The sequence below is a fragment of the Diaporthe citri genome (assembly GCF_014595645.1).
Source record: "Diaporthe citri strain NFHF-8-4 chromosome Unknown scaffold_4, whole genome shotgun sequence".
NCBI classification, from domain to species: domain Eukaryota; kingdom Fungi; phylum Ascomycota; class Sordariomycetes; order Diaporthales; family Diaporthaceae; genus Diaporthe; species Diaporthe citri.
This window is the reverse complement of record NW_025064849.1, coordinates 1,069,428-1,086,282: the sequence shown is the minus strand read 5'-3', so window position 1 is coordinate 1,086,282 and position 16,855 is coordinate 1,069,428. Positions and strand designations below refer to the sequence as shown.

At 57.0% G+C, this 16,855-nt stretch overlaps 5 protein-coding genes across 5 annotated transcripts; 3 read left to right on the top strand and 2 right to left on the bottom strand.

The window, feature by feature from the left end:
* Positions 1-3,963: 3,963 nt before the first annotated feature.
* INS49_009496 (uncharacterized protein) lies at positions 3,964-5,345 on the top strand (the record flags this gene model as incomplete). The annotated part of the gene is made up of 3 exons (XM_043170226.1): positions 3,964-4,009; positions 4,186-4,965; positions 5,026-5,345. The coding sequence occupies 3 exons, from the start codon at positions 3,964-3,966 to the stop codon at positions 5,343-5,345; spliced, it is 1,146 nt and encodes a 381-aa protein (XP_043024791.1).
* A 1,102-nt stretch (positions 5,346-6,447) lies between these two features.
* Positions 6,448-7,297, bottom strand: INS49_009495 (uncharacterized protein; the record flags this gene model as incomplete). Its single annotated transcript, XM_043170225.1, has 3 exons — positions 6,448-6,678; positions 6,734-7,134; positions 7,234-7,297. The coding sequence occupies 3 exons, from the start codon at positions 7,295-7,297 to the stop codon at positions 6,448-6,450; spliced, it is 696 nt and encodes a 231-aa protein (XP_043024790.1).
* A 252-nt stretch (positions 7,298-7,549) lies between these two features.
* INS49_009494 (uncharacterized protein) lies at positions 7,550-9,039 on the top strand (the record flags this gene model as incomplete). Its single annotated transcript, XM_043170224.1, has 2 exons — positions 7,550-8,575; positions 8,683-9,039. The coding sequence occupies 2 exons, from the start codon at positions 7,550-7,552 to the stop codon at positions 9,037-9,039; spliced, it is 1,383 nt and encodes a 460-aa protein (XP_043024789.1).
* A 3,167-nt stretch (positions 9,040-12,206) lies between these two features.
* INS49_009493 (uncharacterized protein) lies at positions 12,207-13,044 on the top strand (the record flags this gene model as incomplete). The annotated part of the gene is made up of 2 exons (XM_043170223.1): positions 12,207-12,237; positions 12,362-13,044. The coding sequence occupies 2 exons, from the start codon at positions 12,207-12,209 to the stop codon at positions 13,042-13,044; spliced, it is 714 nt and encodes a 237-aa protein (XP_043024788.1).
* Positions 13,045-13,106: 62 nt separating this feature from the next.
* On the bottom strand, positions 13,107-16,376 carry INS49_009492 (uncharacterized protein; the record flags this gene model as incomplete). The annotated part of the gene is made up of 3 exons (XM_043170222.1): positions 13,107-14,181; positions 14,805-16,254; positions 16,343-16,376. The coding sequence occupies 3 exons, from the start codon at positions 16,374-16,376 to the stop codon at positions 13,107-13,109; spliced, it is 2,559 nt and encodes an 852-aa protein (XP_043024787.1).
* Positions 16,377-16,855: the final 479 nt, after the last annotated feature.

Below are 16,855 nucleotides of genomic sequence, written 5' to 3'. Positions count from 1 at the left end.
TCTTCCCATATCCTCGTGATGAAAGGATATTCGAGGACTTGGGACGATTACAAACGGCATGGCCTGCATCCCGTCATACCGGGAGACATACTACCTAAGCCGTCGACATGCGTCAGCCACGCACAGAAAAAACCACGGTACACGATCTATCTAAAAATTGGATTTGGCGCCTTCTCAACTGTGTGGCTAGCACAAGATGCTGAGACTAGGTGAGCGGCATCGATCCTTGAAGGGGATGAGGCCTTTTGCAAACCCCAGTCCTCCCCATTCCCACCTCAGCAACGAGAATCAAACAACCTTTTGTGAACCCTACAGCTTATCAGAGTCACTACCCTTAGGCAATTTGTTGCAGTGAAAGTGGGATTGGGAAAGGATAATGCTGCTGTGAGCACTGAAGCTCAGATTTTACAGCATATTAGCCAAACCCAGGGCCGTGGCCAGGAGCATATTGTTCAACTTGATCTCTTCACTATCAGGTGTCCAAACGGATACCACGAATGTTTTGTAACAGAAGTCGTAGCGCCACTTTCAGCGATTGATCTGGAAAGTTCGAAGAAATTCCTTCTACAACGCCTGAATAAGCAGATTGCCCTCGGATTTGACTATCTCCATGGTCAAAAGATTGTGCATGGAGGTAAGTGTGAGGTCTACGTATGCCTTTTCGATTTCTTGCTAATAAAGAATTTCCTGATCTAGATCCGCATCACGGAAATTTCGGCATTGCTGTGCCACAGATTAACCAATTCAACGGATTTTATCTTATGGACCACATTGGAGGAGAACTAGAAATGTCACCTGTTATACCCATAAGCGCATCATACCCTATGGAAACTGTCCCTGCATATATGGTAGGAGTATTCTCGATCTTCGATTTCCTGCGTGCCGAGAATGCTTTCCCTACCAATGGTGAACAAGCCATTAGAATTCTCGACTTTGGTAGAAGTAAGCCCTATCTTCAAGAATAACATTTGTTAAACACCAATGTCAGTGTAAAATAGACACTTACACTCAGTTACTAGCTTCCTGGATTGATACACCTCGACACCTCAAAGGCGCATGCCCCTTGGCGTACCAGCCTCCTGAGGTTACCATGTATGGATCTGAGGTATCGAATGGGAATATAGGGTGTGTCTGGAGTCAGCAATCAGATATTTGGGCGATCGCGTGCATGGTAAGTTGATTCGAGGCATTGCATTTAGAGGTGGAGAAGCAGACCTTTACGAAATTCTTTGGTTTGCAAGTTCTTTCGAATTGAAATGGGCATGTCCCTCTTCAAGCCCAGAGGGCAGGCGAAGGATCAGATTGTTCGCAATACAGAGCTCAGCGGGCCAGTCCCACAAGAGTGGTATATGTATTGGCCTCAGTTTACTGGCACAGAAGGTATTTGATCTACTCGTCTATTCATGGGTCCTTCCACATTAAGACCACTCTTCTGCAACGAAGAAACACTAATTGCAATGAAATGTGCTGTAGTAACCCCGACGGCGCTTGACCGCCAGGAGGTCGAAAAGGCATGGCATTTGCGCCTGCCAACGAATAGTTCCTTACGCTCTCTGCTGATGCGTATGATCAACACTAAGCCGGAAGACCGACCTTCTATACGCGAGATTCTGGGAGACGCTTATTTCGGTCATGTTGAAGTTAATAATGATACCTAAACGGAAGAGAACAGCGCTCCGGTACTTGTCGATCAGTTTTCAGTGGTATCTGTCACTGTTTCCTTAGCCACAAGCTACAATCGTGTTCGAAACCTACTGTTATCGGCATTGTGTTTTTTTAACTCTGGGTATTTAAGCGTTTATTACTGTATGAGGGGACTGGGTGCATACTGCTTAAGAAGCATATGTGTACAGATTAAAAACGAGACCACTTTAAGTGGTATCACCCGAGATCTATCATCTCCAGACCTTACACAGATCCTAAGACAACGTGAGCCCCGAATTCAATTCTCTGAAGTCAATCTTACAGACTAAGATATCCATTTGCGGACTTACTCGTTGATTTCCCCCTTACTCGTCTATCTTTGGATCATTACTCGTCTATCTTCCTGGTGTTATTTCTTGGACCGCTTTTCAGAGCTTGAGTGAACGAACATGATAGTGGTCAACGGTTTAGCTTTGGTACTGACAGTAGACACGTTGGGGAGCCGCTGGATAGACGCAATTATGACTCGGGACACAACAACTCCGATGAAGATGTTAAGCAATTTAACCAGGCTGGTCGAAATACTGATGCCGGCAGGACATACTCTGAGCACTATCTCATGTAGCTGGCAGACTACGGTAAGTGACGGGATTCAAGTCGCCGTACATTGCCTGTGCGGTGTGGCTCTGTGGATAATTACTCACCGAATGTTGTGTGAACCTTATTCTGTGTGCACCTGGGTAGTGTGTGCTCCTACATACCGATGCGGCAATAGGTTAGACTGGACAGAATAAGTCGGTATCTTCTAACCGATGATGCGCTTCACTGATGACCAGGAGCACAAGCACAGAGCCCATCGTTAGTCGAACTCATCATTGCCAGATTTCACAGATCGAAAGACTAGTCCCTTCTCAGTCTGTTATCAGATTACCCAGGTACCCAGAATCACTTACCCGGATTTGAGAGAACAACTTGTTGATCGTCCCTCGCTTTCTTTTTCGCGAATGACTTCCGTTGGCACATATCCACGACTCGATCTCGTCCGAACCTCTCAACAGAAGCTGCACCATGATGAGTCGTCTTCGATGTTGTCACATCAAGCTTCCGGGGTTGAGCCGAGCATCTCCAACACATCTCACTGGCTCGGGTTGTTTGTACCTATCCAATTGTGTGTAGCCCACGCCGAAGGCTCGATTATGCCAGGCGATATACATGCTAGACCTTGAGTGCTCGAGCCAGGGGATTGAATCGGTTGAGTTTGGTCGAAATCAAGATATGGCCAAGAATCGTGCATCAGATCTGGCATGTCTTGTCGTGCGGCCGAACGCTGGCCACATCGAACGAGTCGAAAACAGCAGGCTAAGCTCCCGAGACCCAACAGACTGGGTCCTGGTTGGCGTGTGTATAATGAAGGCAGCGCTATTGGGCAGAGAACGGACTCTTAGTCTGTAGACTACCCAACTGGAGACCCCAAGCAGCAGTTTGGTCGGGCTGATGATGCATGTCTCCCGCCGTGCCCCACCCCCACCTACCAGATTGGGAGCTCGTACCAGATTGGGAGCTCGGGGACGGGTTCCGCTCCCTTTCTCCTCCCGCCTCAGATGATGTCTGTCCCTCAATGTGGGGCGACTCTTTTTTGTCTGACTCTACTTCAGCCCGCCGAAGAAGCTGGGCGACGGTGTTGGACAGTAAGACAAGGTTGCACAACCGCCATGGATGAGAGTCTCTGCGCGATTGAGCATGGCGATTGTCTGACCAGATTCCCACCAGAGTGTCAATTGGTGCAGCCGTAGGAATACTTAATGACTCTGTCTTGATGGGTAACTTTGGAGATGCCCCTCCATGGCTGTCGTTACTCGTGTCAAGGCGAGGAAATTAGAATTACATCAGGGCCCCCTTGCAAAGTAACCTGCGCCGACATCTGAGTCACCACCAGCAACACCTCAGGAATTGATGTTTGTCTTGCTTTCTTTAAATCCCAAGATAGTCCTCACCTTCTCTGCCAGCATCTACTCCTCATCAATAAATAGCCCAAGAACTTGGGTAGTACAACGCTTGCTTCTGTGGCCTGACAAACTCCGGCTTCCCGCACCCCAAAGCTCCAAATTTTTTCCTTTTCCTCGACCGCATCCCACCTTGACTCCGACACCGCGACCATACCACGACCACAAACTATCCCAGCCTTGCACAAACACTCCTCTGTCGTTGCACCCGCGCCTGTCAAACACGTCCTTGTCTCACCCTTCTGGATACCTCTGCGATTCTTGACCGCAGCACACAGATCCTGCTCGCCCCGAACCAGGAAACCCAACTCTCACAATGCCTGGAGTAGAATTCGCACCACAACTGGCGGACGATGTCAGAGGTACGCACTCAATCCCCTCTGTGTCTCATCTGCGATGCTCTATGTGCCAGTTAGACCACCTGGTCATGGCCTTGCAATGTCCAATTCCCCAGAGCGCAAACCCTCAGCCATTGCCCGCAGGCAAGGCGCCCCAGGTATGCATAACAGCTGGCTGACATGCTTCTCCTCCTTCGCAGTCGAGGGCCAGGATCCTCTGATCCCACCCGCCCTGCTCATCTCCGAGGTCCCCGCCACCGAGACCGCCCTCGAGACCATCGTCAAGGGCCGCCGTGAGGCCGAGAGCATCATCATGGGCCAGAACGACCGCCTGCTCGTCGTCGTCGGCCCCTGCTCCATCCACGACCCAGCCACCGCCCTCGAGTACGCCGACAGGCTCAAGAAGCTGTCCGACAGGTTGTCCGGCGACCTGTGCGTCATCATGCGCGCCTACCTCGAGAAGCCCCGTACCACCGTCGGCTGGAAGGGTCTGATCAACGACCCGGACGTCGACAACAGCTTCAAGATCAACAAGGGCCTGCGCGTCTCCCGCCAGATGTACAGGGACCTCACAAGCAGGGGCGTGCCAATTGCCTCCGAGATGCTCGACACCATCTCCCCACAGTTCCTGGCCGACTTCATCTCCGTCGGTGCCGTCGGCGCGCGGACCACTGAGTCCCAGCTGCACAGAGAGCTCGCCTCGGGCCTGTCCTTCCCCGTGGGCTTCAAGAACGGCACGGACGGCAACCTGGGTGTCGCAATTGACGCCATTGGCGCCGCTGCGGCGAAGCACCACTTCCTCGGTGTTACGAAGCAGGGCCTGGCCGCCATCACCCGGACCAAGGGCAACCCGTACGGCTTCGTGATCCTGCGCGGAGGCAGCTATGGCCCCAACTTCGACAAGGAGAATGTGCAGAAGGCCAAGGATGTTCTGAAAAAGAAGGGACAGAAGCAGGCGATCATGATTGACTGCTCGCACGGTAAGTCTCCCCCGCAGCAGGTTCTACCCTAGCAGGACACATTAGCTGACCGAAACACAGGCAACTCCAACAAGGACCACCGCAACCAGCCCAAGGTGGCCAAGGTGATCGGCGACCAGCTGCGCGAGGGCGAGAAGTCCATCATCGGCGTCATGATCGAGTCCAACATCAACGAGGGCAACCAGAAGGTCCCCGCCGAGGGCCCCGCCGCCCTCAAGAAGGGCGTCAGCATCACGGACGCCTGCATCGACTGGGACAACACCGTCGCCGTGCTCGAGGACCTCGCCGAGGCTGTGCGCGAGCGCAGGGAGAAGAACAAGGGACATGCCCATGGTAATGGCAACAGCCACGCCAAGGCCACTCCCCTCGAGGAGGATTAGATCAGCCCAACTGCCCAGTGGGTATGCAGCCGAGGAGGAATGGTCTAGAATCTGGCAGGCTTGTTGCATCCGGAGGATATAATTTGAGTTCGTTGGGTGTTATGCGTGAGAAATTGCTGGAGATCACTGGAAATAAGCGAAACAATGAGGTTTGTTTCATGGGAAGAGTTGGAGCAGACTTACTTCGAGAATTTCTTGCGCAGCATTTGGGAGCCAGAACCAAAGTCAGTTAGTCAGTCAATGGGTTACAAAAAAGGGGCGTTTTTGAAAATTGATATTTCACGGGCTTCAGATGTTTGCTATTTCTCCATCTGCTGTGTGTGCATGTGCTCCGGCATTCCGATTGGCTTCAAGACGGTAGTAACGTGTTATTGTGGAAGATGATCGATCCGGTGGTTAATCACTTATCCGCAGGCTGTACCGCCCTCCAAGTTCACTCTGTCCGCCTCGTGGATAATGTCGACTCGCGCTGAACTAACCTGTCCAGGGTAAACGATGATGGCCTAATCCTAGGATGTGTGATGCCGTTCAGCTGCTGCATAAAGCTACCGAAGAGACAGAAAGACTCGATACAACGGATCGAAGACTTTCACACGCCATGTTGCTGCCTTTCTCGAGAATACTTCAATGGCTACACACTACGAGCCAGGTTCAACTAGCTCCCTGTTATCCTTACTGTGTCTATTATGCCCCGTCCTTATGACCCTCTGCGTGGCATTTCGCAGTCGACACGAGTGATGCTGCACAGGCCTTGTTAAATCATAACTTCATGTGGACAACGTGGCTTGCCAGAGCAGACGCTTTTGGTTCGTTGGGGAGGTTGAACTGCGTAATGCACTCTTACGTGTATTTACAGCCTCCATTGCGAAGAAGCCGCACAGTTGCCATTGGATTGCGAGCCGGATAGTTGTATATTCTGCGAAATCTTCTGACGCAAAGTGGTGCCATTAGGGGCCAAGGTCCACTCATAGGATATCTCTCACAGGGAGTCTTTCACCAGTAGGAGAGAACAAGCGTCCGTATCAGTCTGGCCTCGCGAAGGCAAGCAACAATATGTAGCATTGTAGTCTATACCTTCCCAAACCGTGAAAATGCGATCAACCTAGTTCGTCTGGAGACTGCTCTCTCGACTATGGCCAGCAACAGCCGCATATGCCCCGCGCCCACCATCCGTCCCAGTCGAGCCCAGCCCGCCCCGGCCAAGAGGCAGGATGCCGCCCTCCCTCCGTCCCCTGGGCGGAGCACCAGCACCACCAGCACCGGCACGACCGCCACCCCCGATCCCAGGAATCCCGCCGAGCCCGGCCCCCCTCTGCCGCTGGTCGACGGCCTTCTGCACGCCCGCCCAGCCCAGCAGGCCCGCGGTGCCGAGGATGAACCCCCCACACGATGAACTGGTCCTTGCGGCTGTCGCGCTGGAAGCACATGGTCGTCACGTCCTTGTCGGCGGCGCCCCTGCAGATCGGCAGCGACTGCGACAGGCAGAAGCTCCGGTTGCACTGGCTGCAGGACGGCGACGAGGAGCTGCCCTGCGCGCGGCGGGCCAGCCGCCTCCCGTTCTCGCCCTCGCCTGAGTCGGCGATGGCGCTCTCAAAGTCTGCACCGCCCAGGGCGTCCTGATCATCTCCCGCGTTGTCGTCGTCCTTGTCGTCTGGGTCGGTGGTACCCTCGGATGGGGGTTGGTGCTGCGAGGGGGGTCTCGATGGCGAGCTGCCTGTGGAGGACTTTGGCTTGATTTCTATGATTGTGCTGTTGGTGAAGCAGGTACATTTGCAGAATGTCGGTGCCGCTGTTCATGTAAATGCCAGGTCAGCTCAACTGGTTCGTCCAAAGGGGAAGCCAGCTGTTGCGGTGGATGGGTAGGTGGAAGATGCATGGATTGACTTACACGCTGCGACCGCCAAGGAGGCGAAAGCGCCGAGAAGGAGTATGAGAACGCTGAGCCGATTCATTTTGCTCGTAGTAGGCCAGACTACATCGCGTATCTTCAATGTCTAAGGGAAGTGAAGCCGTGGTAAATGGTTCGAAGCAGCCGCGTTCAGGCGACGTCGTGGCCTTGCCTGCCGCGGCACCCCAGATCCCTGCCGGGCGGCTTGGGGAGCTTCAGCACCCGCGAAATTTCGAACTCCAGCGCCAGGAACTATTCGCAGTTGCGCCAGGAGTCAATTCGGGCTTCCAACCACCCTCGATTCAAAACCCACACAATGCGGAGGATAGCAAGGATACAGAGACCCTCTACGGCACTCGCCCAGTGCCTCCAGGCACCGGCCTCAACACCCCAGCACACGGCGGCGTGCCGAGCAGCAGCAGCGACATGCCTCCAGCGACCACGCGACTTCTCGACGACACCACAGAGGCCATTCCACAGCTCAGGGAGGCAGGCGGAAAAGTCGAACTCGGACGACGAGAAATCAGCCAGGGCGGAGGAGGAGGCTCGCCTGCATGCGGAGAAGCGGCGAGCCGCCAAAGCCGCCGCTGAACAAGAAGCAACAGCACTCGCGGCCGACGCCCACCAGCAACAACAACACGAAGCGGCCGAGCAGCTCCTCGAGGCCGACGCCCACCAGCAACAACAACACGAAGCGGCCGAGCAGCTCCTCGAGGCCTACGACCCCGACGCCGCCCAGGCGGAGGCCCTGGAGGTCGAGACGGACCTCGTGCTGCCGCCCGAGGAGGTCGCCGTCGCGCAGCGCGAGGACGAGCTCGAAGCCGAGGGCGTGCTGTACGAGCCGGCCGACACGGCGCACGGCCTCGAGGTCGTGGGCGGGCTGGGCGGCTGGTTCGAGCGCGACGAGCACTGGGGCGCGTCGAAGCGGTACGCCGGGTTCGCGCCGACGAGCCGCGTGGCCGACCCGGCGCTGCTGGAGCTCAACGTGAGGCGGGCGGTGGCCGAGGCGCTGGCGGTGGCTGCCGCGGCGGCCGCGGGTGCTGACAAGGCGCCGCTGCTGACGGGGCTGTGGGAGAGGGGCGGGAGGGAGGACGCGGAGAGGGCGCTGGGCTTGCGGCTCGAGGTCCGCGAGGACGGCGCCGTTGGGGTGGTCGCTGCGGATGCTGAGGGGATCGTCCGGGCCCTGCGGTGGGACCCTGATGCGCCTGGGTCGTCGGTTGCGTCTGTGGGCGAGGAGGTCGGCAAGCAGCAGTTCTCGCCCGACGAGGCGAGGGAGATCGTGCGGGCGTGGGACGAGGGCTGGAAGAAGATCTCGCTGCACGACGCCCGCCTCAAGTTTGCTGTGAGTACGCCCGGCTGACAACAATGGGGCGCTTCTATTCTGGGTGACACAGATTGATCGATTGATTGATTCGTTGATTGCTAATTCTATTCTTCGCCTTTCTCCAGGTAACAAAGCGCATCCTCCAGCTCACAGGCCACCCGATCCCCGACTCCAAGCTGCCGTCCATCCACACCGCCGGAAACCTCGTGTCGCTCCTGGTCAAGCCGGAGCCGCCGACCAAGGTGGCCGAGGCCCTCGAGCAGCAGGGCGAGCTGGCCAAGCTGCCCAACGTGCGGGTGCACGCGACGCGCCGCACGCCCATCCACAAGCACCAGGAGGTGGGCCGGTGGAAGGTTATCGTCGAGGAGCTCGAGAAGAGGAAGATCCCGGCGACGGGCGACGGCGGGATCGGCCGGTTCGTGGAGGACAAGTGGCTGAGGGGGCCGAGGCTGCCCAAGAGCGAGAGGAAGAAGAGGAGGTGATCAAAGCAAGGGGGTTCTGTCGTGTGTATTGGCATGGTAGATAGGCTACGTATATGGCAGTAGCTGGACAAATGGATGTAAACTACAATGTAAATGGAATAGCCGCCACGACTGGCAGCATAGAATCCATCTCCTGCCATGCCTACCGCTCGGGCGTTAACGGCTGCGTCTTGCCTAAGCTGAACATGTAAAATGTGGAGGGGACGGCGTATGCTTTTACGTTCGCTGGCTGGGACATGTGCACCATTTCGTTGTTCTGCACTGTAACAAGACCAGAACCATGGGTTGGATTTTTTTGGACATGCTCACGTCTCGGATATCGGCTGAATACCTCGAGACTTGATCTATTGAGGAACTCCTTGGAGCCGTATTATCACGACCTCGATGTATAGCCACGACAAGCTAATAGCCAGCCAATCAAGTCACGGGCAGATGTTGTCGGAAGATCATTAGGGCATTGCAGATGGGTTTATGAGTGCTCGATTGTCAAGGAATTCAGTGATTATCTATACATTCTTGTTCGCAACGCAAAGTCGCATCCCAATCTGTCCCAAGTATTCCTTCGCCAGTTTAGTTGCCGTGATGGTCGAAGTCAAGTGTGTGTGGGCACTGTTGATTTATTTGCTGCAGGTGCCTGGCATAACATGTTAGCGAGGTGGCTTCGAGGACGACGACGGCAATGTGTTCAGGCGATGGTCACTCACAGTTGGTACCGCAGTTGCAGCCCGAGCCGGAGGAGGAGCATTGGCAGCCAGTTCCAGACATGATGATGGTTAGGTGGTGGTTTGTTTGGTAAAGATAGATGTTTGTGTATTGTGTGTATGTTGGTTGATGGGTGAGGCCAAGATTTTATGTGTGGGTGAGTGGAAGAGTGAGTGGTCTTATATATCCGAGGATGCGTCAATTGTGCGGGATTCCAGAAGCTGCCTGTAAATGAGGGGTCCCTCGCCAGGCTTTTGATCCCTGTCACAATGATGCGCAAGCGTCGCCCAGCAGCCCCACTATCCCCCCGGTGGGTGTACGTACTCTGCTACTGTACCACCCACGGCACGAACCTACCGCAGTACGGCAGGTGGGAGCCGCCTCCTGCGACCCTTCTTTGCATCCCATTCTCTTGCACCCCACCATTCGATCTGGGCGATCTGGGCCAGTAAGAATCAGTCGTGAGACCGAAGGCAGGATCAGCGTCCAGGGTCCATGCCCGCCCTGCCTGCCAGGCTGCTGGGCCCCCAAGTTCGATCCTTAGCAGCACCTGGAGCTCCCTCGACTCGACGCCACGGCGATGCTGTTGCCTCCCGATGCCTCTTTCGTCCCGCCTCTCTCCCACCGTGCCACCATGCCCAGCCAGCCTGCCTAGGTCGGCGCCGTTCAGGGTCCAAGGACGTCAAAGTGTCAAAGCAGAAACTCACTATTGCGTACTGTGCGTTCTGTGTGCGATATTTGTGCGCGATTGTGAGCCAGTCCCCTTTGAGGCGATGCCCGTCCATGCAAGCAAGTAATTCCTACCCCATGTGGACGGCGACAAAGGACGATCCTGCGTCCGTCCGACCATCACATGGGCTAGACGTCATTCGGCCACACGCATACGCAGCCACTCGCACTCGACGCACACAAGAGGGGGCGGTAAGGGCGTGGGCGGCAACACTCTTAGGACAACTAGGACACCAAGTGCGTGGTTTGTGCGGGATTGCCCCCTCTTCGGTTTCCAACACGGCCCAACCTGGATCGATGTGTATACAAGCCACCAAGCTGCCGAGGCGTCACCGTCAGTGGCGTGGGGACCACCTCCCACGATCTTAGGTCTCCCCCCTTGATGCCCGCTTTCGGCTGGGGGAGGACAGATGACTGGCTGCATCGGGCACATCCCAAAGCACCGGCCTGTTTCAACTGGACCGGCTTTGCAGGCTGGCATACTGTGGTTATCCCACGCCCGTTTTACGTTATCCGACTGTTGTTATCGCGGCTGGAAGACACTCTCTGAACCCCAATAGGACGGCAGAGACACGGAACATTGGCAACTCACTGACTCGGGGTGGTCAGCAGCAGAGACAGAAGCAGCAGGTGTGTCTGCTCTGGCCGGCTCTCCCCAGCCAAGCAGCTTCGCTCTGCTCTGCTTTGCCTTCGCCGCCCACATGCTCCTGTCCGACCGACCAACGGAGAACCATCATGCTGCCACGCATGGCTTTCTCCGTGGATCGAGGGCCATTCCGCGGGTAGCATCGTATCACTAGCATATCTGGATCATCTTATCGGGCCACTTACGCAGTACGTACTGCAGCTCGTCCAGGCTACTCGGGTTGGCTCGGGACAGTGCTATACGAGAGTTAATCAACGCCCTTTCTCATTGGGACTGCGCCCTGCTGCAATAGGCAATCGGGCTGTACGATACGGTCTCCATCAGTGGCACTGCGGAGAGGTACAGCGATGAACGGGACATTGCCTCGTCCTTCCTCTGTGTCCATCGAAGACCATCACGCTACGTGCAGTAGCTATGCTACTTTACTTGTAGACTATGTGCCGCCAGGCCGAGTGTCAGCGACAGCCGAGCGACCCACGCCTATCCTTCCCAAGTAACCATTTCCACCGAATCGAAACCTGCCCTAGGGACAGCCTCAACATGGCTGCCCCAGGATCTCTGTAACCTTGTTAAGTGGGGCCCTGGTCAAGTGCTCAAGAGACGCAGACCACCCACGAGTTGAAGACATGAAGAAGCAAAAGGTCACGGCTTCTCTCACCAGATTGAATCGATCATGTATCACCCTGTGGTGGGGCGTCCAGTGCATGGAGCAGTCCTCGCCGGTGGCGAATCTATTGTTCCCATCGCTCGCCTGATCGAATGAGACCTAGGCTTACCAGGTCTGAGGGCTTTGTACGGGAGTCGGTCAGGTTTCCAGAACAATGCCATCGAGCCCAATATCACCTCACTGTCTATTATGTTGGTAAACGTCCACATGGTCTATCCCAACGCCTCAGACGTATTCAGAGACGTCACAGATGATTGATGGCTCAGCGTGTGTCTATTGTTTATTGGCTGAGCCAGTCAGATTTCAGGTGCCTTCTAAGAAGATAAGCCTTCACAAGACTTACGCCCTCTCTATCTCTGATAACGGCAGGAACAATGTCCAGCGACCAGGGCTACCACGAGCTGTCGTTAGCCGCCCTTTGCAATGACACAATTGGCAAAACACGCAAAGGCGGGTTGCCACCAGAGAGCTACTAACTTCCAAGTTCCTCCAACAGTGACCTGTCTCACGGCGGCACTCCGGCTCTACAGCCCTGCAACGTGGACGTAACCCTTGACCACCAAACACTCCCTCGCAAGTGAAGCACAACTGCAGGCACGAGAAGGGGCATGACATGAAATCGACTGCAGTACACCATTCGGCAGCTGAACGCGGCGAGAACCCCACAAATGATGAGACGGGCACCACCGGGCCAAGACACGTCATCTCGCGCATCTCAGGACCCGCGGACATCGAGGCCCACCTGCCGTCCCTCCGAAGCCTGCTGCAGTCGTGCGTCAACACCGACCCGTCGGCGTCCTCCATCGGCTTCCTCGCCCCGCTGTCGGACGCAGACGCGGACCGGTACTGGCGGTCCCTCGGCCCCATCCTCGGCGCCACGTGCCACCTCTTCATCCTCGTCCTGACTGGCTCCGGCTCCGGTGAAGAGCAGTGTGGAGATGGAGATGGTGAGGTCGCGGCGACCGCGCAGCTCCTGACCATTCCCAAGGCCACGCACGCCCACCGCGGCGAGGTGGCCAAGCTGCTGGTGCGGCCGTCTGGCCGGCGCTCCGGGCTGGGGAGGGCCATGATGGCGCACGTCGAGACGTTTGCGCGGGGATCGCTCGGCTTACGGGTGCTAACCCTCGACACTGAGACGGAAACGCCGGCGCTCGCGTTCTACCGCCGCACTGGCTGGGCGGAATGGGGTACCTGCCCGGATTATGCGGCGTTCGCGGACGGACGGCTGGGGAGTGCTACGTTCTTTGTCAAGTCTCTCTGACGTGTCGGCTCGATTGGGTCACTCTTCTCGTCATATTAGCCGCTCGGCTTGTCTGCCATGCCCTACAGCATCAAGACCCGCGGCTCACCAAGACACACGTCCACTGCAAACGCCAGCCCGGCCAGCTCAACCCTCTGCGCCCCGACGTCCTCCCTGAGAAATCCTTGCGACTCCGCAGGCCACCGCCCCAGCGTCGGGCTCTCGAGCATCTCCGCGTCGACGGCGGCGCTGGTGGCGGACTGCAGTCTGGACTCGATCCCTCCCATCCGTCGCATCGTTTCAGCCTTGAGCGCCGCGGCTCTGGCCCTCTTCAGCTCGGCGAGCCGCTCAGGGGTGTTGTTGATATTGTCGTTGATGCCGTTACCAGACGAAAAGAACGCCTCCATCTCGAATCGCACCCGTGTCCGCAGGTGCGCCTTCCCTTTCGGCACCCACCGCACGCACCGGTCTATAAGCCCGTGCCCGCAGTACTCCTCGTCCACGCAGTCCCACCCGCTGTCGCCCACCGTGCACGTGTGCCGGACGCCGCCCTCCCTGTCATGCCGTGCCCGGAGCTCCTGGCCCTTTGCTCGGACGGTCCCGCCCAGCCGCGCGCGGAAGTCGCTGAGCCGCGCCTCTGGGCCCTGTTCCCCGGGGTCTGTTGGATCGGTTCGTGGGCTGTCTAAATCGTCGTCTTCGTCATCCGGCGGTGTCGGCAGCCGTGCCTCGCCCGCCGTGGTCTTGGGGCCGCTTTCTTTACCGGATTGCTGAGCGCTCGCTGCCGAGAGGAGAAGCGAGTCTATCTCATCTTCGGGCAGGACGTAGTCGCCCGGCTCGAACGAGCCCTTGGCCGCTCGGGATGGCTGCCGCCGCTTGCCCACCGCTGCTGCCTCCCGGCTCCGCAGTGTGATCTGCCTGCCTGCTTCTTGCTTGTACCACTGCTCTGCCCTCCGTGTGAAGCTCGATAGGCAGTACACTTCGCCTCTGCGCAGGGGCGGCGAGGGGACTGATCTTGACGGTGTCGCGCAGAACTTGAGGATCCTGTCGAGATCTTGCTTCTTGGGCGGCGCCATTGGACCTCGCTTCTTGTCGGGTTCCCCCTCTGATTCTTGTGTTACGTGGTCTTCACCGCCTTCCTCAGCCGCAAGAAAATGAAAGCTGGGGCTTCTCCGTGCAGTAATTGTGAATTCCGTCATGTCGGTATAAGCAACATGCTCCCCTTTGTTACAATGCTGTGGCCAGCTGCCGAATCTGGGATGGTGTTGGTGAACATTCAAAACGCTGTCAAAGACAACGCAGTGGGTCCGTTCTTTCAGCAACTCACGGGACGTGTTCGAAAGTCATGACATTACCAGCCGGGCTGGGACCTTTTCTAGGTGGACTGATCCAGGAACTGCTTACCGCATGAGCAATGAGGCAGGTTTGGGTCCGCAATCACACTTGATTGTCGTTTCGTGACACGGAAGCAACATTGCCTCGCCTGAATAGAGCTGTCGGTGATAGAATCAGCTGTGTGTCTGTCGTGAGCCTACAAGCAGATGGACAAGTTTATATTAAATGTATAGACCAATTCTACTCTAACAAGCGGAAATGAAAAAAGAATAAAGAGAAAAAGGATCAAAGTAACGGCCACTGATCTATTTGCGAACGCCCGGATTCCCCGCCAACAACTCCCTCTCCTGCTCCTCAGTAATGGGCAGGACCGTCGCAACGACCTCATTCGCATGTAGGATCGCATCGCCCGCCCCGTCCCACGTCTTCCTCTTCCCGTCTCGAAGTACCTGTACGAGTGCGCCGTCTCGACGCCGTCGTTCATGAGCTTGTACATCCTGCGGTCCTTCCACCAGAACTTCCAGCCCTTCCAGCTCAGGGGGCTCAGGTTCTCCATGCCCGTCCCGGCGGCGCGGTGCAGCCAGCCCTGGAACTCCCACTGCTTCACCATGCTCGTGTCGGCGCTGTGGTCCATCGCCCACCGCGAGGCGACCCACTCCTGGTGCCTGTCGATCCAGGCGTCCATCTCGCCGCGCGACGGGAGCGGCTCGACGCCGCGGAACACGTTGGAGATGGCCATGGACGTCACGTCGGCGAAGGAGAAGCCGTTGGACTTGCCAAACGCAGAGTAGCACAGGAACGCGCACGAGTCCGCGTACTTTGGCGGGAACAGGTTCATCCACATCCGGTAGATGGGGTCCCCCGCGAACCCGTGGCCCTTGGGGACGCTCGTCTCCATGAAGGACTGCCCCACGGCCCAGTCGGCCCTGTAGCCCGTGCAGAGCAGCACGGCGTCGATGTCGTCCAGCACCGTGCCGTCCAGCAGCTCGACCTTCTTGGGCCCCAGGAACCGCTTCAGCCCGTGCACGGACTGCAGGCTGCCGTCCTCGAGGAAGGGCATGATGTTCTCGAAGCTGCCGGGCAGCCTGAGGAGGATGCTGGGGATGGGCAGGAGCCTCCACTCGGGCTTCAGGTTGGGGAACATGACCTTTGCGAAGAAGGTGAGGAAGTAGTCCGCGAGGAGCTTGGCCAGGGCCGGGAAGTACCGCTGCATGAGCTGGGACATCTGGCGCCGCCGCCAGGTGACCTGCGTGTCGTTGGGGACGCCCTTGCGGAACCGCCGGAAGGGCAGCGCCCCGCGCCGGTGCGAGAGGTAGACCGGGTGGGCGGCGTGGGGCATCAGGTCCGGGGCGATGTCGCCCGTGGTCGAGGAGAGGCCCAGCACGAGGACGCGCTTGCCCTTGAAGGGCAGGGGGCTGCGGTACTGTTGCGAGTGCATGATGGTCCCCTCGAACTGGTCCTGGCCCTCGAAGGTGGGAACGATGGCGCGCGTCTGGTAGCCGTGGCAGAAGACGACCTTGTCGAACTCGAGCGTCCTGACGCCCTCGGCGGCCGTCTCGACCTCGAGGGCCCACTTGGTGTCGTCGGCGTTGCGCGACGCCTTCTTCACGGTCGAGTTCAGGCTCCAGTCCTTGAGGGTGTCGTAGTGCCTGGCGTAGCTCTCCATGAAGTCCTGGAAGTGCTCCGTCTTCATGTAGATGGGGTACTTGTCCGGCATGGGGAAGTCGCTGAAGCCGCACGTGAACTTGCTGATGTTGGCCATGGTCCGCGGCAGCGCCGTGGTGTAGGACGTGTTGTCCGAGTACGCCCACAGCCCGCCGACCCGGTCGCGCCTCTCGAACCCCGAGACCGCGAAGCCATCGTCGCGGAGCTGCTTGAGCATCGAGAGCCCAGAAGGGCCTGGGGAGGGCTTGTCAGTGTCTTGTGTGCCCTGCGTGTGCAGCCTTAGACCACGACGAGGGTGGTATCCACGCTATTGATCGCTTACCTGCACCAATCACCGCCACGGTTTGTTTCCCCATCTTTCGTGTAACCGAGCCCATGCTTTGCTGCAACTTGCCTTGTCTAAATAAAAAAAAAAAAAACATCACGCACCCAGGCAGACGTTAATTGATATCTCAGCTTTCGCAAACGTACCCAAAGGATGGTAAGCACTAGGGACGGTTTCGGGCAGGGACAGCACGCCCAAGGTCCGAGGTCTCGGGATGCGAAAGGGGATTGTTGTTAGCGCCAACGGGCATGTTGCAGTGGTTGTAGGATTTCCAGCTGCATGTGGCGTTGGCGGGCTCATTCATGCTCATGCGGTGGAGAATGGGCTCCATAGTGACCTTCCTTCGCCAACATACTCATTTCACGAAGCAGTTTTCAACATCTCGATTAATAAGGTGATGAGTCAAAGAATGAAGTGATCACCTTTTATAGATACTGGTGGCCTGTTCTCGTGAAAATTTATCACAGTATGTAGCTCATTCCCTGGTTTGCTTTTCACTGTACGTGGTTC